This window comes from Lethenteron reissneri, unplaced genomic scaffold, assembly GCF_015708825.2.
Source record: "Lethenteron reissneri isolate LAM-NWPU_2019-01 unplaced genomic scaffold, ASM1570882v1 scaffold_115, whole genome shotgun sequence".
Classification (NCBI taxonomy): domain Eukaryota; kingdom Metazoa; phylum Chordata; class Hyperoartia; order Petromyzontiformes; family Petromyzontidae; genus Lethenteron; species Lethenteron reissneri.
In genome coordinates this window covers 1,744,650-1,770,124 of record NW_026890838.1, presented here as the reverse complement: position 1 = coordinate 1,770,124, position 25,475 = coordinate 1,744,650, and the positions used below count along the sequence as shown (strand labels likewise).

General features: G+C 48.0%; 1 protein-coding gene across 1 annotated transcript in view; it reads right to left on the bottom strand.

The window, feature by feature from the left end:
• The window catches only part of LOC133361588 (uncharacterized), a 55,961-nt gene that overhangs the window by 15,619 nt on the left and 14,867 nt on the right, over window positions 1–25,475 (bottom strand). Inside the window, exons 8-10 of the mRNA XM_061580512.1 lie at window positions 23,059–23,165; window positions 22,346–22,495; window positions 10,949–11,628 (exon numbers count right to left, since the gene is read on the bottom strand). Coding sequence (XP_061436496.1) covers window positions 10,949–11,628; window positions 22,346–22,495; window positions 23,059–23,165 — 937 coding nt within the window. The remainder of the gene's footprint in view (window positions 1–10,948; window positions 11,629–22,345; window positions 22,496–23,058; window positions 23,166–25,475) is intronic.

Sequence of the window (25,475 nt, the reverse complement as noted above, 5' to 3'; positions counted from 1 at the left end):
TGCCAATAATTCCCGACGGGTAACGCAGTACCGTTGTTCCGCCGGAGACAGTACCCGACTACCGTAAGCCACCACATGCTCTACGCCACCAATGAGCTGGGACAGCACGCCCCCCAATGCCCGTGTTACTTGCGTCTGTATCGAGCAAGAAGGGTTGTGAGAAATCGGGGTAATTCAACGGCGGAGCCCCCACCAGGGCATTCCGGAGGGCGCGAAAAGCAGCCTCCTCCTCCGGCCCCCAATGAAACCTGACTCCCTTGGACGTCAAGGCATGCAATGGTTTCGCGATCGTAGCGAAGTCAGCCACAAACCGTTGGTAGTACGACGCGAACCCAATGCAACTCCTGACCTCTCCCACCGAGGTGGGAGTTGGCCAGGAGCTGACGCATTCCGTTTTGGCGGGATCAGTGGATATCCCCGAGCGTCCAACAATATGACCCAAATACCGCACTGATTCACGAAGCAAATGGCACTTCTGCGGTTTAAATTTCAAATTGGCAGCCCGCATTTTGAGAAAAACAGCACGCAACCTCTGGAGGTGTTCCTCGAATGATTTGCTAAAGACGATGACATCGTCCAAGTAAATTAAACACGAATCCCATTGCAAGCCCGCCAAGACCAGTTCCATTAACCGCTGAAAAGTTGCTGGTGCAGAATGTAAGCCCATCGGCAAGCGGTTAAATTGGAAGAGGCCTTGCGGTGCACGGAAAGCAATCTTAGGTTTGGATTCGTCATCCAGAGGAAGCTGCCAGAATCCAGAAAGTAAATCCAGGGTGGAAAAGAATCACGCCCCCGCCAAGGCATCGAGCGACTCATCCATTCGAAGAAGCGGGTATGCATCTGCCACAGAAATTTTGTTCAATCGCCGAAAGTCGACACAAAACCACAGTGAGCCGTCGTGTTTTTTCACCAAAACGATCGGCGCGCCCCACGGGCTGTTGGAAGGGAAAATGATATCGGCGGCTAGCATGTCATCAACGGCCGATTTGACATGATCCTTTTCGGCGGGACTCAGCCGAAAGGGATTTTGGCGGATTGGCGCGCTGTCACCCGTGTCAATATGGTGTCGCAGCAATTTAGTACAACCAATATCAAATTTGTGTTGGCTAAAAACGTCGGCAAATTCTTTCAGGAGAACTTGCAGCTGCGCACGCTGCGAGTCGGACAGGTCCACTGATCCCGCGCAAAGCGCATCCAGCCATCCATCATACACAGTCCGAATGCGGTCGCAACGGAGGATCGGTGGTTACCTGACCCACGAGTGGTTCCTCATAGGGTGCCGGCATTGCATGTGCAAGCACGGTCCCTTGAGGAACCACGGCCGTTCGCGATCCTACATTAAGGACTGCAATGAAGGGGTCCCCATCCCCTTTCACCATGGTCTGAGCCGCTAGCAAATCGGGGCCATTGACCCCGGCCCGAGATGGTCCCAACAAGACCCCCCGATCCGCAACCCCCTCAGCAAACGGCCGACGCAACCTAAGAGGGACGAGCATCTGAGCCCCCGGGGGTACGCGCACAGTTTTTGCCACTGAGCGCCTGCACGGTCGCAAACGCCCGACGCTCCGTGGCGGGGGAAGACAAAAATGTTACACGTCGGCCCGACGGGAGCTCGATGCACCCCTGGTCGATCAAGATACGAATGGGCATTTTGGCCAAGAAATCCGTCCCCAACAGGCACGGAACCGCCAGTGAGGAGGAAACCAAAACAGGGCCGGATAATTTAATGTCTCCAATGGAAATTTTGGCGCGGATTTGCCCAATGATGCCTAGCGAGCCCCCGTTAGCAGCATAGCATGGCACGTCAACGGGGAGCAAAGGACGACTTTGAACGGGAAGAATGTTATAAATCAAATCAGATATAATGGTCGCCGACGCTCCTGTGTCAATTAAAATCCGCACCTCTACCCCATCAATATGACCGACCACGACCGACGATCCCGCCGACGCTGCAACGACACGATGGGCAAGCTCCGACCACTGACCCGGTTGGAGCGCTCGCCGCATTTCAGAACAATCGGACGCAACGGGCGTCGATTTGCGAGCCCTGTTCGGTTGAGCGCGTGAGTGTGTGTCGGATGTGTGCATGGGCCAAACGTGTGAGGTGCCACGACTCGCCGTATTTCTCTGCTGGAGCTTGGGTGGAGACGGCGCGGCGTCCTGACGAGGTGTCGCCCCGCGCTGACGGGGAGCCCGGCATCCTGAAGCAACGTGGCCTTGAAGGCCACAGTTGTAGCAGTGTGTGAGCGCCCCAGATGGCCTGGGCTGCTCCTGGCGGCTCGGTCCGTTCCGAGCCTGTGGTGCCGCCGATCTCCATTCCCCCTGCCGCTCCACCCCGCAGACCTCCTCCGATGGGAGGGTGGTGGCCGCCCTGGCATGGCCGGCCACCCCCTTGGCGGCCTTGCGACGCAGGGACCGCAAGCCCCCGTGGATGTGGCGCGCGACCAGCAAGGACGACATCTCTGCGTCGTCTTGAGCCAAGACGGCGACGTCCAGCTCGTCCGCGAGTAGCAGCAGCTTTTTAGCCACCATAGCGTCCACTCCCTCCTCGTCCATCCGCGGGAAAGCTGCCTTCGCCAGGGCCAGGAGAGCCGTCCGGAAGGCCAGAGGCGATTCGTTGGCGCCCCGATGACGATCGTAGAATAGCTGCCTGCGGTCCGAAGGCGGGCCGTAGACAGCTGACAGCAGCTGCAGCGCCAAGTGCAGCGTGGCGCGCTTTTCCTTAGGCGCCGAGGTGAGAGTAGCCAGGGCGTCGTTATCCAGCATCGCCGGCAGCGTGCTTCGGCGTCCGTCCAGTTCGCCATCTCCTGATGAGCGATGAACCGTCTTTTGAAGCCGCCCCAGTCCCCGTCCGCGCCCACGAATTCTTTGAGAGGCGGCAGTCGCTGCTGTAACGCGACGTTACAGTGTGGGCGGGCTGCGAGCATGGCATCGCCGGTCGCTCCGTTGTTGACGCGCTGGCCGGTGTTGATGATGTCACGGCTTGTGCTTGGCCCTCAGCAGTCACCTGACGTGGGCCGGCCCCGCCCTCTGCTCGCACTGTAGTGATGGCGGGAAATTTAACCGCGAGCCGCGTCGGGGTGGCGGGAAATGTTGCCGCGCGTCGGCTGCCGTCGTCGTCCCGCGCAGCCCCTCCAGCCCCCAGCCGCGTGATCTCCTCCAACGTGGCGGCCGCAGCGTAGAGCAGCTCCGCCAGGCGGGAGTGAGCCAGCCGAAGTCCCTCGGCCGACGCATCCCCCCCTTCCTGTCATAGCAGCGCGGGTGTACTCGGCCCCGGCTGCTCCGATCCGACCTCGGCTATCTCTGGTGGCGATTCGGCCGCGATGTCCTCCATCTCCGACTCTCTGGTACGTGTCGTCCCTCGTGTGTCCATCGTTGAACGTTCACTTCTGATCCCAGATGTAGTAAGTATTCAGGAGGCTTGACGACGGGGTCGGAGGCACACTTATTTATTAACACCAACTTGTGCACAGTAACGGGTACACACAGTACTTAAAGGGGTATCGTCCCCTTCACTCATCTAACAGGGAGACACAACATCTAACCCCGCTAACCTACGCCCGAGTCCTCCACTACGGAGCTAGGGGAGGCTACCTATCCCAGCCCTGGTCAAGCTGGGATCCCGGCACCCTGAGTCTCCAGACCGGCTCTTATAAGAACATCAGTCTGGGCTCTCGGGGCCACGCCACCGGCTTGCCCTGGTCGGCCCTGACAAGGACAGCGAGCCAGGGGAGCTCCGGGGCCTATTCTAGCTGGTCTTCAGTCTTCGCTGGTTTAAGCTAATACTCGACCTCGAGCCCTCCGGCTCACCACCTTTTATAGTACTCGGCCCCCGGGAGGGGCCCGTGGGGGATGCAGGTGCGGACGTCGGTGTGAGCACCTCCTCTGTGTACGGCCCTAACCACGCCCCTTGTGTTTGTTAGCCATCCGTGCCCATACACAATTACACCTCTACATATGTACATGGTGTGTGTCCACCTCGTGGGTACACTGTGTATACTGTGAGGGTACACTGTGTGTGTTGCCGCTGTGCATGTACATAATACATGTCTACATTGCGTATGTGTGTACACAGTGTGTGGGTGGTCCGAATCAGCCGGGCGGCATTATAATTTCATCAAGCTGCGCGATGCTGTGTGGAAGCTACCTGGTCTGTCCCTCCGCACGGTGCTTCGGGTCTTCTCGGCCACAGTCATACCCTCCCTTCTATAGGCATGTGAAACGTTGACCCCTCCAAATGGAACATCTGCGCCAGTAAGGAACATTCAGGCTGCCATGCCTACTCAGATTGAGGGAAGCCAGGTGGTAGCACATTCTCTATTTATTGCAGAAGTTCAAGGTTCAAATCAGACAGGCGCCCCTGTCTACTCCAGTAATATAACCAAAATATGCACCGTCTGCTTAACAGCGGATGTAAACATACTATTGTGTCATTCAAAACCCAGTCATTGCATGTTAATGTCATGGTCAATATTTGTGTAATTCCAAACATCCAGAAATTACATAATGGAGATTACACATCAAGCATCGTCCCCTCGTGACAGACTCATGCCCACATGCAGGCTGGTGCAGGGCCACCTTATGCCACACAGGGGCAGCTTCCACTTGGGGGTGCTCTTCGAGTGTTTGTGATGAGATATGATACAAAACTCAGAGTTGCCGAGGCAATTAAGCAAGCACCATATAAAACACATTCCTGCAGAGGGAGCTGGTAGTAACGTTGGGTTGTTCGGTCAATGGCCAGGGTCAACGGCGGCGTGGTGTATTCCGCAAATATGCCCGACTGTGAGGGCGGGCACAAGCCGGCGTGAGTAGATTAAACGTTGAGTTTTATAAGGGCACCACGGGGTGACCATCCCCTCCCCACCCAGCCCCACCCCTCCCACCCCCCACCCAGCCCCACCCTCCCCACCCAGCCCCTCCCCACCCAGCGCCTCCCCACCCAGCGCCTCCCCACCCAGCGCCTCCCCACCCTCCCCACCCAGCCCTACCCTCCCCACCCTCCCCACCCAGCCCTACCCTCCCCACCCAGCCCCTCCCCACCCTCCCCTCTCCACCCAGCCCCACCCCTCCCATTTTTGGATGCACGACAGACGGACGGACAGGATAATCCCCTGTGGGCTAGTGTAACCAGGAGGTTACTACCAGTATGACATTGGGAGCTTATTGGCTCTCGCTCCTGGTTATATATCTACCCAACCCACAGGTTCACAAACTCTGGCTGCTCTTACGCTGCAGGTTGAACCTAGAAATTGAGTGTTCAACTCCACATTCTTTCATTAAAGGCCTTACACATCTACCGGGTCTCCATTTGACTTGGTATTGTCTAAAAATTTCACCCACACCTCTACTTGAACATACTGCTTGGAGTTGCCTCGCTCTGCATCAATCAGAATTCCCCTCTGTTTCACGTTGCCTCCATCGATGTGAAGGTCGGATTTTGGAGTTGAATCTTCATCTACATATTTTATCTTCAATTATTCGCTATTCAAATCACTTCGATTTCAGACTCCACTCCTTGAGGATCTTCTGATGCCTGTGTGCTATCTGTTGTCTTTGAAGATGTGATCATGAATGTGCAAACGCCTTCCCTTACAGATTGCACTTGAAAGATGTATCTCCTGTGTGTGTTCTCTGGTGTTTATTAAGAGCAGATTAAACTGAAAATGCTTTGCCACACACAGTACACTTAAAGGGCTTTTTCCGGTGTGTGTTCTCTGGTGGCTCTAAATAACTGATGACCATGAAAATTTCTTCTCACACACAGTGCGCTTAAAAGGTTTCTTTCCTGTGTGTGTTCTCTGATGCTGTGTCAAATTTCCAGTACAATCCATGCTGTTTGCATTCTGGTCGCATTGTTTGCATTCTGGTCGCATTGTTTGAATATATGAATAAGTATGTTTCCATACTTATTCATATATTCAGGGTATAATAAAAAAGATTCCCGAATTCATCACACGGGCTGTTAAGTCATATAATGAGGGCTAATATGCCTGAAAACCCTATTATGTTCAAAATGAATGTCAACCCAAAATTTCAAGCACACAATTTTGATTGTCTGGCTACCAAAAGAATATTTATAAAATTAAAATTCAGCAAATATATCAAAGGATGTTGAAAATAATACTATTTGTATTATGCAGAAATGTATAAATTAATGTTCAATCGCAACTTCGAGGCGTGAAGCCAGGCTCAGACTTGTTTGAATGCTTTGATGAACAGATCTAACTTTAGCTGGAAATGTGCTGTCTTAATATATTTTACAGCAGATACAAACTTGACACTGTCACACACTGGCATGGTAAAATGTGATGGTGTGTCCAGAACCATGCCTGGCCGCCTTCATCTGCTCAGTATTAATGTTTCCTCACTTCACTATGTAATTATTTGAGGATCAATCAACATAGAAGTCCATAATAAGTTCAGCTTTCACTTATCAATGATGTTTGCTGTCGACGATTATCAAACTCTAATTGTTGAATTCATACTGCAGTGATATAACTGCGCCACCGCTCCTCACATAGATAAAGTCTTACATACACATGCATTGCACGTGAATCATTAACATATGCTATAAAAAACAGCCACATTTATGACGAATTGGAATTAATCTCATCAGTGCTCATGCCATGATAGGTGCAATTTAAGGCCATGTAAGTGTGGATCACTTGTCAGTAGAGCATGCGAATGGTCCAGGTGTCAAGAGATGACTGACAGATGCACCAGCTGTGCTCCCAGCTTTCTTTCTGCATTTTAAGCACCCAGCGTTCCACCCATTCATGTGAGCGTCGCTCATTCGACCTCATCATTGTTGCAGAGCAAATACCTCCAACTGCCCTGCAGCATACCTTACGGGCCTCCTCCAGAGACCGATCTTCACTGGCACCAGTCATCGGCAGGTCCGATCACCTCCACATCCTCTAATCTCTTCTCTAGCCAATGCCATGCCTGTTTAGCCCATAATATCTGGACTAACAGAAGCTGCTTGAGCATGCGGTGTCTGGGAATGTGGGATTCATGGTCAAACCAATTGAGCCTTGCCTGCCAAATAGACTCACTGATTATATTCTATATTAATATCTTTTGGATCTGTAAGCTTCTAATACAATATAGTCTGGTTCAATAGCGGATTGATCATAAGCAGGCCAGCCTTCATTGTATAGGCCAGCACAGACGGTGATTTAATAATAATAATAGTTCAATTTGTAACGCGCGCAAATTTGCAGACGTAGTGGCCGCAACTCAGAGGCGCGGAACCAAGCTCAGAGTCGCTCGAAAGCATGATTGTAGAGGTGTTTTTAAGTCTCTCTTGAAAGAGGCGATTGAGGTGATGCTGCGAATATGCAGAGGGATATCGTTCCAGACTGTTGGGGCTGCCACCGAGAAGCGGCGCATAGACATGACCATCCTGGATCTTGGTATCAAGAGGAGGTCGTGAGTCGCGCTGCGCAGGCATCTGCCTTGTGCTGAGCTGCAAGTTGTCAATAATGAAGAAAGGTACGGCGGGCAGGCGGATATGAAGGCATTGTGGCAGAGGCAGGCGGTCTTGTATGTGACCCTACTGGCGATGGGTAGCCAGTTGAGAGCACGGGGACAAGCTAGTGAGTCAAGACTGGATGAGTGTGGGAAATGACGACGCGTGCTAGGTTGTTTTGTAGTCTTTGAAGTTTCTTTAGGTTGCCAGCTGAGGTCCGGACTAGGACGGAGTTGCAATAGTCAAGGCGAGACCCAACTATGCAACATGCCAATGTGTTGGCAATTTCAGTAGATATTTAAATAAGTTAATATTTGCATCCACAGAGAAAGGAGTAATATCTGTAGCCAAGAAGACTCCCAGCAGCTTTGTTCTTTCGTTCCTTTCTAAAGCTGCTTGTCCTGGTGAGGGTCGCAGTGGCAGCACGTTGAGTATGGCGGTCCAGGCCTCCCTTTCCCTGGCGACAGACTCGAGCTCTTTGTTGGGAATTCCTAAGCGTTCCCAGGCCAGCCGAGTGACAGTCCCACCAGCGTGTCCTGGGCCAGCCCCGAGGTGTTCACCCAGTGGCACATGCCTGGTAGAGTTCCAGGGGGAGTCCAATGGGGGGGCATCCTTACATATATTCTGTATTGATATCATCCCTGGGGCCCGGCCCAGGGGTTGTGTTCGCCAACAAGCACCTTGTGGCCGGGTGACCCACGTATCCCGGTCTGGCCCAGCCTGAAATGGCTACGTTGCACCATCCAGTGCGCCCACCATCCGCAGAACGAAAAATTAGGGGCGGGTGTGATGCTAGTATGGGAGGGAGAGAGATGGTCTCAGATGGACTTGATCTTGGCGATGGACACTCACAGATTTGTATGCAGCAAAGGTCCAGGCAGCAAAGGTCCAGGCAGCAAAAGTCCAGGCAGCTTCCACACAGTGTTACAGTATAATAAAAGAATGCTGCTCGACACATGAACCAGGTATGGGAACTTATCCACCACTTGTAGAACTGCCTGATTAATGGAGAGCTGAGCAGGTGCAGTGTTGTATGACATGGATTCCCAAGCAGGTGATTTATTTTTGTGGAACATATGCAAGGCCGCATTTCATGATGGAATTATCCAGGCATCAGAACAAGATTCCCTTACTCCCATCTCATTGAGTAGCCATTACCAGATCATCAGCAGATGCAACAGGGCTGACCAGCAGGGAATGATCCCTTAACTATAACCAGTCATCGATAAGCATAGTATTGTAACCGCGATGAATGCAATTTATTTATATGGCCATTGTGAGCTTCTCAAACTACATAATTATTGAAGATGCTATGTAATGTAATGTTTTGGGCCAGAGTGAATTTCTGTCACAAGCCGAGTTGAACAGGAAATGGCTCCAACTCCTGGTCACGCAGCTTTAGATGGGCCTGCCCAAAATCATAAAAATCCTCAACGAATGTGAGCAGAGGCAGAGAGATCGAAATCAAGGAACCCAAAGCACCAAGCCTCTTTATGGTACCATAGGCCTTAATTACATCAATAAAGAAGAGATCTAGTTTCTAGTAAAAATCCGTACTCCCCTGCTGTCCTCGATCGACAGAAAATGCAGCCGCCTCTTCAATATCGGAGGTTACGTTCTTGGAAAGTGCCACGCGACAGCTAAAAACGCGATATTCAATACTTAAGCCTTACCCAAGTAATGGCGTTAGGTAAACGTCAACTAAAATTTACAACACAATTGAAATAAGTACTGTATTCCTAATCAACTAAAAACTAAACCATTGAAACATTGGGAAACCGTGTCTCATGCTTTTGGTTACAGGTCTACCCAACATTTATGGTCACACATGCTGTTTGCTTCTACTCTACATTGTCCGAAAAGTCCTCCTAAACCTCCACATCCATAAATGGCTGTGATTTGTCTCGGGCTCCATTAGCGACCTGGAAGTCAAACCCGAGAGCCTTCACAAGTCACCTTCACAAATTGTGACGTTTCCAAGCTGCCATCTTTATTGGGTCCTTGCATCACAAACGATGGGCTTATGGAACATCGAATTTCACACGTCAATATCAGACTCTGCTCCTTGTAGACCTCCTTACGCGCGTTTCAGTTTCAAAACAATTCTAAAGGCCTTCCAAGTGTACTTGAAGTGGTTTTTAATGTGTGTTCCCTGGCAGTTGTGAAGATTTGATTACTGTGTAAATGCATTCCAAGACAGTGCAGTCGTTAGATTCCGTGGAGGTGAGTTCTGCTCTTGGTGACATCACAAGCCAGAGAGAGGGGGAGGCCCTGACGTAACCCACTACATATTTAAGTAAACATGTGGTAAACAAGGTGGGATATCAATGGACACATATATAAAGTTTTATTTAAATGAAAGTAAACATTCAATAAAATCTAGGCTAGAATACAAATCTGTAACAAAAATCCGCGATGCCTTCAAATGTGCTCTTTAAAGTACCTCCTTGCGAAAAAACATATCAACAGACATTTTTCATTCACCGTTCTCTACACGAAACAAAGGAATGTATTACACAAACTATAAATACCACGGCCTTCTAGGAATGCATGGTTTTGGTGCACAATGTCTCAACAACAATCGGGCTTGCTTCAACTGATGTTCATCAGCAAGGTCCATTTCAAGTCTCAGTTCGACAAAATTTATATACGTAATACAAAATGATAATTAGTGTTCTTGTGGAGAATGTATCTCCTATACGTAACTTTTAAGTGGCATGCCTTATAACTGATGAATGATCCGACTTATGCTCCCGATTTCAAAGACAATGAGTTTCCCCAGTCAGATGCGTCCTAATTCACAAAAATACCCTTTGACCCATATCACAAAAACAGCTCTCATGTGAGTGATATGTAGAGGTTACCACCAAAACAGATATTTTGTCCTGACATCACATATTCCATGTTTGAAATTAATACACAAAATGTTGCATGTACGTAGAGAATCAGACAGGTATTCTTTCAATTATGATTCAAAAGAATCAAAAGGCACATTGGCAACATTTTATTACTCAACTGAAATGTACTGCGTCACGTTGCAACATATTTACAAGTTGATCTCTGACTAGATGAGGCCTATACGTGCAGCACTCTCAGAGGGAAGTCAAGTAGTAGTAAATTCTCTATTTGTTGCAGAGGTTCAAGGTTCAAATCCGAATGGCATATCAATCATCACCCCCAACTAACAAACTCATATCCACATGCAGGCCAGTGAACGGTCACCTTGTGGCAAACAGGGGCAGATGCCCATTATGGGCACCCTTCGAGTGTTTAAGATGAGATATGATACAAAACACTTGAGTCGCTCTTGGTTAGAGATCGACCCAACCCACAGGTCCACAAATACTGGCCACTCTTACTCTGCAGTTTGAACCTAGAAATTGAGTGTTCAACTTCACATTATTTTCATTAGAAAGGCCTGTGACAAAGGTGCATCCATTGGAGCTTAATTGTCTCAAGCTTGCACATCTACCTAGTCTGCATTTGACTTTGTATTGTCTAAGTCCACCCACACATCCACATACTCCTGGAAGTTGCCTCGCTCTGCCTCACAGTCAGAATTTAGTTCCTGCTTCACACTGCCTCCATCTATGTGAAGGTCCGATTTTGGAGTTGAATCATCTTCAAATGTAACCTTCACTTCTACGCTCTTCACTGTTACTTCTTCACATTTCACCTTGATACCTTTCAAAGTGTCCAGGCTGGGATTGTTTTCTTGACTTTCACAAGCTGATTTCAGATTACACTTCTTGTGGATTTTCTGATGCTTGTGCATTCTCTGGTGTGTCTGAAGAATTGATGACTGTGCAAATGCTTTCCCACAATCACTGCACTTGAAGGGTTTCTCGCCTGTGTGTGTACTCTTGTGCTTTTGAAGAGTAGATGAACCTGAAAATGCCTTCCTACACACACTACACTTGAAGGGTTTCTCTCCTGTGTGTGTTCTCTGGTGCTTTTTAAGAGTAGATGACAGTGCAAACGCCTTCCCACACACAGTGCACTTGTAGGGTTTCTCTCCTGTGTGTGTTCTCTGGTGCTGCATCAAATTTCCAGTACAATCCATGCTGTTTGCATTCTGGTCGCATTGTTTCCTCCTTGTACCGAGCTGCGCTGAGTGCCTTTGCTCCATCAGAACAACTCTGCAGAGCAAGCGTCAGCTGCAGACATTTCCACACCATCTCCGTGAGTATTGAGGCACAGAGGAATGCATATATACACAGTCACACATGACTTACACGTTTATACATATTCATATTTTCATGATATAGTGAAAGAGATTCCCCAATTCATCACACGGGCTGTTAAGGCACACAATGAGAGGGCAAATGGTCAAAATATGCCTGGACACCCGAGTATCTTCAAATTGAATGTTTACCAAAAACTCCAAGCACACAATTTCGGTTGTCTAGCTACGACAGGAATATTTATTTAAGAAAAATTAGCTAACATAGCAAAGGCTGTTGAAAAGAATAATATTTGTATTATGCAGAAATGTATAAATTAATGTTCATTTGCAACTTAGAGGTCTGAAGCCAGGCTCAGATGAACTTGAATGCGAGGATTAACAGATCTAACTTCAGCTGCATATGTGCAGTGTTAATTTCCTGTTTCCATTCTTATAAAACCTTGTTCTGTACCTGTTGAATTCCATGGCGAAATGGGGCCTTGCATATGTTCTACAAAAAGATCACCTCCCTGGGAAAATCTTGACTTAAAACTTTTGTCACAGCAGGAATTCCTATTCTTTGGTTATTTCGGAAAAGTCACGTAGATAGAAAATAATAATACAAATAAAGTGAATAGAAGAAAAACACGACTAATGTAGACTGTAGCCTGGTTATTAACCTCAGTGAGCATACTGGCCGTCTATAATGTAGACTGTAGCCTGGTTCTTAACCTCCGTTAGTGTATTGGCAGTCTATAATGTAGACTATTGCCTGTTTTTTGATGAGACCTTTGCAATGGACGAGACCTTGGCGATGGACACTCACAGCTTTGTATAGAAAAAAAGTCCAGGCAGCTCCAACATAGTGTTACAGAAACTAATGAAAGAATGCTGCTAGACTAATTTGAAGTGAGACTTTGGATGCCAAACCAGAGCTGGTCGTGAACACATTAACCAGGTATAGGAGCTCCTCCACCACGTGTAGAACTACCTGATTATTCATGGAGAGCTGAGCAGGTGCAGTGTTGTATGACATTACATTCCCAGTGAGGTGTTCTTTGGGTCTTTCGGTAAAGTCACGTCACTTTACCGAAAGACCCAAAGAATATGAATTCCTGCAGTTACGAAAGCTATAAGTCAAGATTTTCCCAGGGAGGTGATCTTTTTGTAGAACATATGCAAGGTCCCATTTCGTCATAGAATTCTCCATGTACAGAACACGATTTTACAACTCAATATCATTGAGTAGCCATGACTAGATCATCAACATGCGTAACATGGTTGACCAGCAGGGGACGATCCCTTGACGACAGCCAGGCATCGATTAGCATATCATTGTTACTGTATGAAATGCAATTTTTTATAGGGCCATTGTGAGCTTCTCAAAAAACATCATTATTTGAAAATGCTACGTAATGTAATGCATGGGGCCAGAGGGAATTTCAGCCACAAGCCAAATTGAACAAGAAAGGGATCCGACTCCTGGTCACGCAGCTTTAGATGGGTCAGCCAAAAATCATAAAAATCCTCAACGAATGTGAGCAGAGGCAGAGACACCGAAAACGAAAAACAATCCAAAACCCCAAGCCTATTTATGGTACTATAGGCCGTAATTACACCAAGAAAGCAGAGATCTAGTTTCTGCAGAAAATCCGTACCCCTGTGTTATAGCTAATGGACAGAAAATACAACAGCTCTTTGAATAGCGCGGAGGTTACATTCTTGAAAAGTGCCGTGTGAAAGCTAAAATGCCGATATTCAATACTAAAGCCTTACCTAAATAATGGGGTTAGGTAAACGGCAACTAAACTATACAGCACAATTGAAATACGTACTGTACTGTATTCCAAATAAACTAAATTACTCAAATAAATGTGGAGAAACTGTATACAAAACATTCCAAGATGAGTATAAATGTATATAAATAAAGCAGACTGTGTGTTTTTTTGAGAACCAAATTGCGCCAACACTATGAAACATACATACATCAAAAATTCCATACGTACTCAAGGAAGGTTATTATGTTTTTCACGCAATTTTTAGCTTACCTGTTCACCTTCAACACCTGTAACCTGCACACTCCAACACCCCGCCGCTACTATATTTTTTCTCATTTACCACATTATCCTTACATATTATCAGGCCAGCATTTTTGCCACAAAATTCATTAACTTCCAGCTCCTTACTGTCCTCTCTGCACACGCACAGCTCACCTCTAATATACTGCAATATTTCATCATGGAACCTTTGCCAGTACCAAAATATGAGAATAGGGTTTCCACGTTTTTCTGGCAACAAAACAGGTGTTAAGATGTTAAAACACCAAACTGAAACCTTTTACAAGTGTAATGGGTTCTGGAGACACTTGTAGAGGTAACTTCTTTATTACAATCCAACACTCCAACAGTCCTTTTACTCTGTTACAGCCTAGGTACACAGCCTAGGTACACAGCTTAGATCCACTACTCTGGCTACGCTCTGGAACTCGCCCTCACAAGGACGTAGAGCCGGGAGTTCCACTGGCTCTCACAGCATCCCAGGGTCCTGAGATGGCTGGTCTTGGGTCTTGAGCTACAACTGGCCCTGATCGTCCAGAGATCTCCCCTTTTATGCCTAGTCCCCAACGAGGGGTGGGGCCGTGTGCGCCCCCAGATATCCCACAGAGCACACACAGCCCCCCCCCGTTGGTGGCGCCAAGGGGCTTAAGCGTCTGGGCCGCCCGGGAAGCCAGCGCCTGGCACCAAGAGGCTTAAGCGTCTGGGCCGCCTGGGAACCCAGTGCCCGGCGCCAAGGGGCCCAAGCGCCTGGGCCGCCCAGGGTCCCAGAGCCCCCAGCAGCCCCTCCCTTCTTATGTCACTACACAAGGAATCATGTGTGCATTAACCATAATACTTGTGGTCAGAATGCAAACAAAAACATACTCTGATAGAAAATGCATTCTTGATTTGAAGCTTTCGTAACTGTAGGAACTCATAATCTTTGGTTCTTTCGGGAAAGTCACATAGGTATAAAATAAAATAAATCACGACGTTTCGGGCGCAACACAAGCGTCCGTCATCAGGTGGGAAAGCATGGTCTGAGGCAGACTGTTTTAAAAGGTTTGAAATGGGTGTAGCCCAAGGGTCATAAAGAAGTGGCCGGGCTAGTGATGTTAATGTGATAAATTAGCATGTTAATGTGAAATCGAAGAGTCGTGCAATCCAAAGCGGCCTCCCTATGAGAGAAGGAGCGAGGCTCTACCTGGGTAAACAACTACCACCACGACAACAATAACCACGATGTGAACTTCTCACTTCGGATCTCAGTGAGCACGCACTAAAATAAATCACGCTTGCTAACAGAGAGCGCACGCCCGGGATACACTGCCGAGATCATCGATGACCTCGCTGCCGAGAAAGTTCAGCAGTATCTGACAAGCACAACGGGGTGGCAGCCAGATGCCAATTGCCCAAATCCCCCATTTAACATCCTTGCCGAGCACGCGCACATGTGTGTGTGAGATTTGCTTGCGATAGTGCGGAATTCCGACGGCTGGGACGGGATAGCACCATTGCAAGTATTCTTCTAGAGGAGGAGAAGCTCGCCAGGACGGTGAGGGGGGGGGGGGTCGAGGAAGCCTCCGGGATCCCGTGAGACAACCCCAGGATGGGTGGCAGGGATACAGACTGGTATAGGAGATATCGCAGGCCATGTGACTTAAGTACGCAAGGAGGTAACCCAAGTATGCGGGGAGGTAACCCAAGTACACCTGAATGTGACCAAGCTGCAGTCAACAGCGGAGATAGTCCAGTCCGAGGTGGGAGGGCTACGCTCCATGGTCGGGCGGCTACCCAGGCGAGTATCTCAATAAGAGGCAGAACTCGCACTGGGAGGGTAAGGGGGAGTGAGAAAGGGGCCTCTTATGGAGCCACCGCCCTTCCCCGTGCGTGCTATCTACAGTGAGGGAAAAAAGTATTTGATCCCCTGCTGATTTTGTACGTTTGCCCATTGACAAAGAAATGACCAGTCTATAATTTTAATGGTAGGTTTATTTGAACAGTGAGAGGCATAATAACAACAATAAAATCCAGAAAAACGCATGTTAAAATGTTATAAATTAATTTGCATTTTCATGAGGGAAATAAGTATTTGACCCCCTCTCAATCAGAAATATTTCTGGCTCCCAGGTGTCTTTTATACAGGTAAACAGCTGAGATTAGGAGCACACTCGTACAGGGAGTGCTCCTAATCTCAGCTTGTTATCTGTATAAAAGACACCTGTTCACAGAAGAAATCAATCAATCAGATTCCAAACTCTCTACCATGGCCAAGACCAAAGAGCTCTCCAAGGATGTCAGGGATGAGATTGTAGACCTACACAAGGCTGGAATGGGCTACAAGACCATCGCCAAGCAGCTTGGTAAGAAGGTGACAACAGTTGGTGCGATTATTCGCAAATGGAAGAAACACAAAAAAACTGTCAATCTCCCTCGGCCTGGGGCTCCATGCAAGATCTCACCTCGTGGAGTTGCAATGATCATGAGAACGGTGAGGAATCAGCCCAGAACTACACGGGAGGATTGTCAATGATCTCAAGGCAGCTGGGACCATAGTCACCAAGAAAACAGTTGGTAACACACTACGCCATTAAGGACTGAAATCCTGCAGCACCCGCAAGGTCCCCCTGCTCAAGAAAGCACATATACATGCCCGTCTGAAGTTTGCCAATGAATATCTGAATGATTCAGAGGACAACTGGGTGAAAGTGTTGTGGTCAGATGAGACCAAAATGGAGATCTTTGGCATCAACTCAACTCGCAGTGTTTGGAGGAGAAGGAATGCTGCCTATGACCCCAAGAACACCATCCCCACCGTCAAACATGGAGGTGCTAAGGGGACAGGACAATTTCACCGCATTAAAGGGACGATGGATGGGGCCATGTACCGTCAAATCTTGGGTGAGAACCTCCTTCCCTCAGCCAGGGCATTGAAAATGGGTCGTGGATGTGTATTCTAGCATGACAATGACCCAAAACACATGGCCAAGGCAACAAAGGAGTGGCTCAAGAAGAAGCACATTAAGGTCCTGGAGTGGCCTAGCCAATCTCCAGACCTTAATCCCAAAGAAAATCTGTGGAGGGAGCTGAAGGTTCGAGTTACCAAACGTCAGCCTCGAAACCTTAATGACTTGGAGAAGATCTGCAAAGAGTGGGACAAAATCCCTCCTGAGATGTGTGCAAACCTGGTGGCCAACTACAAGAAACGTCTGACCTCTGTGATTGCCAACAAGGGGTTTGCCACCAAGTACTAAGTCATGTTTCGCAGAGGGGTCAAATACTTATTTCCCTCATTAAAATGCAAATCAATTCATAAATTTTTGACATGCATTTTTCTGGATTTTTGTTGTTGTTATTCTGTCTCTCATTATTCAAATAAACCTACCATTAAAATTATAGACTGCTTATTTCTTTGTCAGTGGGCAAACGTACAAAATCAGCAGGGGATCAAATACTTTTTCCCTCACTGTATGCGACCAATGGGGGAATCTCGTGAGAGACTGTCCCCAGATCGCCTGCACGAGAGAAGCACCAGGGTTAAACACCAAGGCCTCCTTAAAGAGGGGACCACAAAGGGGTGCAATCGACGTGGTCCCAACACAAATAAACTGTCATGATAAAGATGAGCGAGTGACCCCCACGCAGATGCCGACAACAACACCCCAGAATGCGGCGACTGCGGGTGACTGGCTGTGGGAGCTGGTGGCAGGAATAATGGGGGCCACGTCGCTCGTGGAAGGGCAGGTGAACAGGTGGCGTACCCGTATTCTGCTGGACACGGAGGCGGTAACGTCACTCGTGAGTGCAACACACTGCAGCGTGGTCGGAGTTGAAGTGGGCCGCCTACAGGCCCCGGATCGTGCACTGCACACTGCAAGTGGAAGTGGGATGGGACTGCTGGGGAGGGTCACCCTTAAGGGTCGCCTCGTACACCAGGTGTGTAATCAGGAGTTATACGTGTCGAGCCTGTTATGCCACGAGTGTATTGCAGGTACCGACCTCCTGGAAAAGTTGGGGCTCAACGTGCAGCCCCGCCAACGATTCGCCACCGTGGAGGGCAGCGGGGAGCGGATTCCTTTCTTGGGACAAGAGCCGGGTTGCCCCCGCTTCGAGCCCGTGGCCGCTATCCTGGCGTCGGCCGTCACCGTCGGCATTGGTGTTCCACTGGGTTTTCCGTTTTTGTCCCAAACCTAAACTCAAAATATATTTGATGATGGTCAAACAGTTCAATGCAGGACCCACCTGAAACATAACCTTTAACTAAATAAGAAATTAAATTGGAAAACCCTCAAACACAGTACACTATTTAACACGTAGGCTTTCGCGACCAATATTATTCATAATATAGGTTTTTGGGTCAGATCGTCACCGCGCAACACGACCGCTCCCCACATTACACACACGGGGTACACTCACACAGAGTACTCTAACACACGGAGTACGCTCGCACACAGAGTACACTCACGCACGCAGAGTACGCTTGCGGAGTACACTCACACAAATGAGTACACTCACTCACAGTATTTTTTTATTAGGGTCCTTCGATTTTTCCCTCACACATTTAGTAACATGCATTTAGATTATCTGGCTGCTATAATCTTCCACGTGATAAGCTATTTCGTTGAGCTATCATCTATGGCCAGGTGGCTTCTGACAAAGATCTAACAGCTCAGTGAGCCTTGGTTGGTAATATAAAAAAAGTTGTTTATCGGTCTAAAGGGTGCATCAGCAAAACCAACTCGGCAGAACGCTCCTGAATTAGAGTGCCGAGACTCATTGTGGTAATGTACTCGAGTGTGCACCATGGTGGCTGGGAGATGTTAATTGTCTCTCCTGGTTTACAGGAGGTTGTGAGTTCGATCCCGACCCCTCCTGTATATTTGGAGTTTGCGTGTCTCTCTCTCTCCCCGTGGTCGCGTGGACTTTCCCTCCACATTTAGAGTCAACATCACCACGCGTTTAGAGTATTTGACCGATATTCATTCCCACACATTGATAAGCCACTTTGCTGTGGGCAGGTCGCTTCTGAAAACAAGCGCGGTATAGCAGCTGAAGTGGGCTTGGCCTGGTAAGATAAAAAAAAACTGTATAAATATTTAAAAGAAAAAAAGTTTGAAAGTAGTGAGCCAGATGAAGACAAATTAAACTTAAGCAGAGAATCAAAGCAAATGCAATCAGGCAAGAGGCAAGGCCCCGCGTTGTAATGTTCCAACCTGGACATCGATTCCATACTCGCTGCTACTCAATTGATATCTTTACGAGAGAGAAGGAGCGGGGCTCTACCTGGGCAAACAACAACAACCACCGCAACAACAACAATCACGATGTGAACTTCTCACCTCGGATCTCAGTGAGCGCGCGCGCGGATCGGCAGCTTCCTGGTGTCTCGTGACGTCACGCGGCAGCAGGTGACATGACGTCACTAGCGGGGTACACCTCCCCCTCACGCCTATGAGGTAATGCAGTGGTGAGGTCAGTGAGCGGGGTTAGAGTTTAAGTTCATTAAGATTCCTATTCCAATTTAAAGCTTTCGTGACTGCAGGGATTCATCTTATTGGTTCTTTCGGTTAAGTCACGTAGAAGGGAAGTAATAAAATAATAAAAATAAAACATAATAAAATAATTCTCACGACGTTTCGGCCACAACGCAAGGAGCCATCCTCAGGTGAAAACCAGGTCTGTCAGGGCGACAGTGTCTGAATGAAACAGCACCATGCTTGGAGCATATATTTAAGCTGGGTTGGAAGGGGGGGAAAGGGCGCCTTGACAAAATAATTTGTATATCAAGAGGAATTTAGCATATTTATGGGAAATGCAGGTATGTGATTAGTACTACTTATGCCCGTGCATTATGCAGGATTAGCAGCATCAAAGGGAGGGGATATGGGAAATGCAGGTATGTGATTAGTACTACTTATGCCCGTGCATTATGCAGGATTAGCAGCACCCCTATCCCCTCCCTTTGATGCTGATAATCCTGCATAATGCACGGGCATAAGTAGTACTAATCACATACCTGTATTTCCCATAAATATGCTAAATTCCTCTTGATATACAAATTATTTGTCAAGGCGCCCTTTCCCCCCCTTCCAACCCAGCTTAAATATATGCTCCAAGCATGGTGCTGTTTCATTCAGACGCTGTCACCCTGACAGACCTGGTTTTCATCTGAGGACGGCTGCTTGCGTTGTGGCCGAAACGTCGTGAGAATATTTTATTGTTTTATTTTTATTATTGTATTACTTCCCTTCTACGTGACTTTACCGAAAGAACCAAGAAGATGAATTCCTATTCCATTTATCCCTCTATTGAACATTGACCCTTTGGGTGCGTGAGCTCAACAACGTGAACATTGTGTGTACAAACTGTGTATACAGTGTATGTACAAACTGTGTATAGTGTGTGTGGGGCCGTCCATAAATGATGTCACGCAACTGGGGAGGGGACGGTCAGACATTTGTGACGATGTGTGACGATGGGGGGGGGTGATAAATGTGACGTCACATCAAAATGCGCAACTTAAATAATATAGACAACACGTTCTACTTGATTAAAGTCTTTTTAATAAATGTATTCTCCTACAATATCAGAGTGTAGCGCCACATTAAATACGCACTGCAATGGCAATAATTTAAAGCGATTTGAAGCATGTTTAAAATTTTTGGGGGAGGAGGGTGGGCAGAGCTTTGTGACGTCATATTTGAGGGGGGGGGGCTGACTTTTTGTGACGTCGTGTGACGAAGTAGGGGGGGTCAAAAATCGTCCAAAATCGCGTGAAGTCATTTATGGACAGCCCCTGTATACAAACTGTGTGTACACATGTTGGCACAGTAGGGGACACAGGTGGTGCATCGGCCAGTCATCTCAGTTGAACCATAGCACCTGTCTGCCCTGTGACCTCCTGCCGGCGGGAGTTCGACACTTCACGTGGCCTTAACGTGCACATAGCCTGGCACAAGCGCCATGGTGACATCACCACCACGTATTGGCGAATGGCAGTCGTTGTTTTTGTTAGTGTTTGTGTATACAGTGTATGTGCAGACCGTGTGTACGCTGTATATACATTGTGTGTACACAATACGTCTACACTGCGTATGTGTACAGTTTGTTGGTGGTCCGATTCAGTCGGGCGGCATTATCTTTCCATCAGCTCTGCAATGCTGTGTGGAAGCTACCTGGCCTGTCGCTCTGCATGAAGCTTCGGGTCTTCTCGGCAACTGTCATGCCCTCCGTTCTCTAGGCATGTGAAACGTGGACCCCCTCTAAATGGAACATCTGCGCTGGTTAGAAACATTGTCTGGCATGCCTACACTCAGATTGAGGGAAGCCAAGTGGTAGCGCATTCTATATTTATTGCAGAGGTTCAAGGTTCAAATCCGACAGGCACTCCTGGCTACTCCAGTAACATCAACCAAAATATGCACCATCTGCTTAAAGAGTGGATGTAAAACATATTGTGTCATTCAAAACACATAGGTCTTTGCATGTTGGTGTCATTGTCAAAATTTGAGAAATTCCAAATATTATCCAGAAATTGCACAACTGAGATTACACATCAATTATCGCCTATGACTGACAGACTCATGCCCACATGCAGGCTAGTGCTGGGCCACCTTATGCTACACAGAGGCAGCTGCCACTTAGGGGTGCTCTTCGAGTGTTTGTGATGAGATATGATACAAAACTCCGAATTGCTGATGCAATTAAGCAAGTTTAACCCGTAGGCTTTCGCGACCAATATCATCCATAAGATTTTTTTGGGGTTAGATCGCGTAAATATAAATGCGCTCTCTCTAGTCGTCTAGTCTAGCCTAAACCCAACTCTGACGGTGTAACACCGATGGCGCTGACCGAGACAGCCAACAACTATTCAGCCGCACAATATCTAGCGAAGATGACAGCGACGACGATACGAGCCCACTTCCCAGAACCGGCAGCGCTGAACTCCTACTCTCAGCTGCTTTTATTGTACCCAGCGCGGCCTGGCTCCGCCCTGGTCGCGCCTTTCTCCTTGAACCCTCTAGCAAGTTCCAGGGGCTTCCAGATAGGGTCTTCCATGACCCTTGCCCCAGTTCCTCTGCTCACTGGCGTGTGTATTATTTGTCCACAGCAGTTGCCGTTGCTTGACAACAGTCGGCGTTATTACACTACACTAGTGTGTTGGAAAACAAATCGCGTAGTAGCGGGTTTCACCAAACATTTAAATTAACGCGATCTAATTATGGGCAATTAAGCTCCACATGAATGCAAATATGATCATAATATAGTGAATGCTTGGGAGCTTATTGGCTCTTACTCCTGGTTAGAGATCTACCCAACCCACAGGTCCGCAAATACTGGCTGCTCTTACTCTGCAGTTTGAACCCAGGAATTGAGTGTTCAACTTCTCATTATTTCATAAAAGACCTGTGAAAAATCTGGTGGAGCTTCATTGTCTCAAGCTTACACATCTATCGGGTCTCCATTTGACTTTGTATTTTCTAAGAAGTCGAGCCACACCTCCACTTCCACAAACTGCTGGGAGTTGCCTCGCTCTGCCTCACAGTCAGAATTCTCCTCCTGCTTCACGTTGCCTCCACCGATGTGAAGGTCCTATTTTGGAGTTGAATCTTCATTTGCACATTTTACCGTCACTTCTTCGCTCTTCACTGCCGCATCTTCACATTTCACCTTCGCCTCTTCAAATTTCCCCTTGATACATTTGAATGTGTCCAAGCTGAGATTTTCTTGTAGTTCTTATCATTAAGGATGGGCGCCTTGCAGAACTTTTGACTTTCACAAGCCGATTTTAGACTCTGCTCCTTGGGGATCTTCTGATGCCTGTGTAATGGGTTCATATTAGGTGCACACATTTCTTGGGAGGCAACACTCATTTATTAATTAACACAACAGTGACTCAACAGTTACTCTTACTTTACCTCTTACTTTACACATAGGGTGGTGACCACCGACCTACCCTAGCTAATACACACTTCTCTCCTAGCTACTCTAGCGTGACCCAGCCAGGTGGGCTGCTGGCAGGTCTGCTCACTGGAGGCCTTCTCTTTTTGGCATCTTCATGAGGCGTCTTCATTCTCGGCACGGGCAGCCTCGAACCCCCTGAGGCTGCTTATATGGGCCTCGGCGTGCCCGGCCTCACCCCGGCCACGCCACCCTTCGAGCACCCTCTCGAAGCCCCCCTGCTGTCCACGTGCCCCCCGAGGTCCCCCTGGGCCCCCGGCCCCCCACTCGGATTCGGTCACATGTCCAGCACCAGCCCTGACGTCATTCCCGCCTCCAGCCAGGATGACGTCATGTGTGTAGACCCACGTGGTAGAAACGCTCCCGGCACAGTGACGTCACACGTGTACGTGTGTACACAGCAGCAACACCACAATCATTACACCTGTGTTCTCTGGTGATTTTTAAGAGCAGGTGAACCTGAAAATGCCTTCCCACACACACTGCACATGAAGGGTTTCTCCGTGTGTTCTCTAGTGGATCTGAAGAACTGATGACCGTGCAAATGTCTTTTCACAGACAGTACTTTCTTTGGTGTTCTTTTAGTCTTATTAAATAATCTCAAACACAACTGTCGGCAGTGGCAGAGCATGCTTGTCAAGGACACTCAATTGATTTTGATAATGTTGAAGTGTTGTGGAAAACTGATTATTACTGGCCAAGACTAATTATATAATCCATTGAAATTGAGCGAAATACAAGTAACTTGAATCGTTTTGAAAGCTACAGGCTTAGTGCGGCCTGGAAGCATATTCTATTACAATTCCCATTCCTTATAGGGGAAACAAATGGCAATGAACAACAATTGAATGATTACCAATTTCCATATACATATGTAGTGCCGTAGATGGGCCACGCTTACCGGCAGTGGTAGACGAGGTCCATCTGTAAGGGTGCCCCGTACCGCCAAGGGGGGGGCGGGGGCTGTGGGGGATCTACGATCCCACGCAACGCCACCCCACGATGGGCAAAGGGACATTAAAGGGGACCTCCCCAACTGATCGGGACCAGTCGCAGCTCTAGACCAAAGACCAGCTAACTTAGGACCCTGGACCCCCTCGCCCCGCTTGTCCTTGTAAGGGCCGGGATGCTGTGCGGGCCAGTGGTGGGACTCTGGGACTCGTGGCTCTACGTCCTTGTAAGGGCGAGTTCCGAGGAAGCCAGAGTCGAAACCCGCACCTTGGCTGGGTCAGGTCAGGTAGCCTCCCCTAGGGTAATTGTAGCCGGAGGACCCGAGAGCGTAGCCAGAGTAGGCTGTGTCTCTAGGCTGTGTCCCTAGGCTATAACAGAGGACTGTTGGAGTGTGGTATCGTAATAAAGAAGTTACCTCTACAAGTGTCTCCGGAACCCATTACACATAAAAGGCAAAGTTGTGATTATGTGACCGTTCAAAATGTTTCGCGTACTTCCCGACATGCAACAAACTTGCCATGTGGGTACTTTCCAGACTGTACACCATGTAAAAATTATAAAAATAAACTTTTTATGGGGGGGGGGGGGGGGAGCTGTGACGTGTTGTATCTATGCCCTGTTTTCCAAAAATTAATATTAAGAATAATTAGGCAAAAAAAACATTGTTTTTTTTTTACATCTATATATATTTTAATTAAATAATGAAAACAACCCACTAACCCTCGCATGCCACACAAAGAAAAAAAAACCGTGGAAGGTCATTCGGAGCACAGAGAGGTCAGAGACATCCAGATGGACAAAAGGTCGATGGCCTAACCTTCCCAAGACGTCTGGAGATGCACGGATATCGTGCAGAGCAGAGAAAAACAACTGTTGCAACTCGCGTTTTCTCTAACGTTTCCTTAACGAAAAGTAGAAACTTAACAAAAAGAATCAACCAGCCTACAATAGGGGCTTTTTATTAGTAATTCCCTCATTTTACTCGTATTCACCGCATATATATTATTTTGTATTGTATGTTTATATCTACATGACCTTACCAAAAACTAAAGAATACGAATTACAGCTGTCAAGAAAGTTTAAGTGGAAACTTAGTTACACTTAACCTCAGGACATTAAAATATAACTCAGAATAATACACCAATTCCTGGAGACAAACGCATAACCAAACTTGGCAAAGCCCTCAAAATAATGATGTAACGAGGATCATTACGAATATTCATTAAACATAGACCGAATAATAACCACGATAAACTAAGACCGAGGGAACTCATAAGAAATATCAAGAATAAATGTAACACACAGGACCACATAAATGTATTGCAAAAATCTCCTCAGCCACCTTTGTCTCCAACGGTCCGGCACAAACAGATGGCACTATAAATACTTAGGGGGTTAGAAAGGGTCACGAGGAGGGGTCGGGAGGGTGTCTGGTTTTTTTTTCTTCGGGTTGTTGTTTCTCTCACAAGAGATGCGCAGGGGGGTTCACGTTTTTGAGTTGTAAGCACAAACGGGCAGAAGAGTGAGTAGTCTGATTCGAGTCGTGCTCAGTCTCGGGACTCGGCTTGCGACGCAACGTTGCGACGGGGCTCGCAAGGGAGCTGGGGCGAGTCGTGCCTTGAGAATAGATGGGACGACGAGGGGTCGTTAGGGCAGAAATCTGAGTTCAACCTGGGTCGAGGCTGGGTTCAGCCATGCTCCAGCTGGCGGAGCGTCGTGAGGGAGCAAACACCGATACCGATGGCAGGTGTTGCTTCTCGCAGAACGAAGTGGCGAGGTGTGGTTAAGTGCGAGTGAAGCTGGCAGCTGCACGAACAAAGGAAAGCACGGAGAAGAGAGAGTGACGAGTGACAACAAGCAATCAACCTGTAGAAAGGGCGGAAATCGC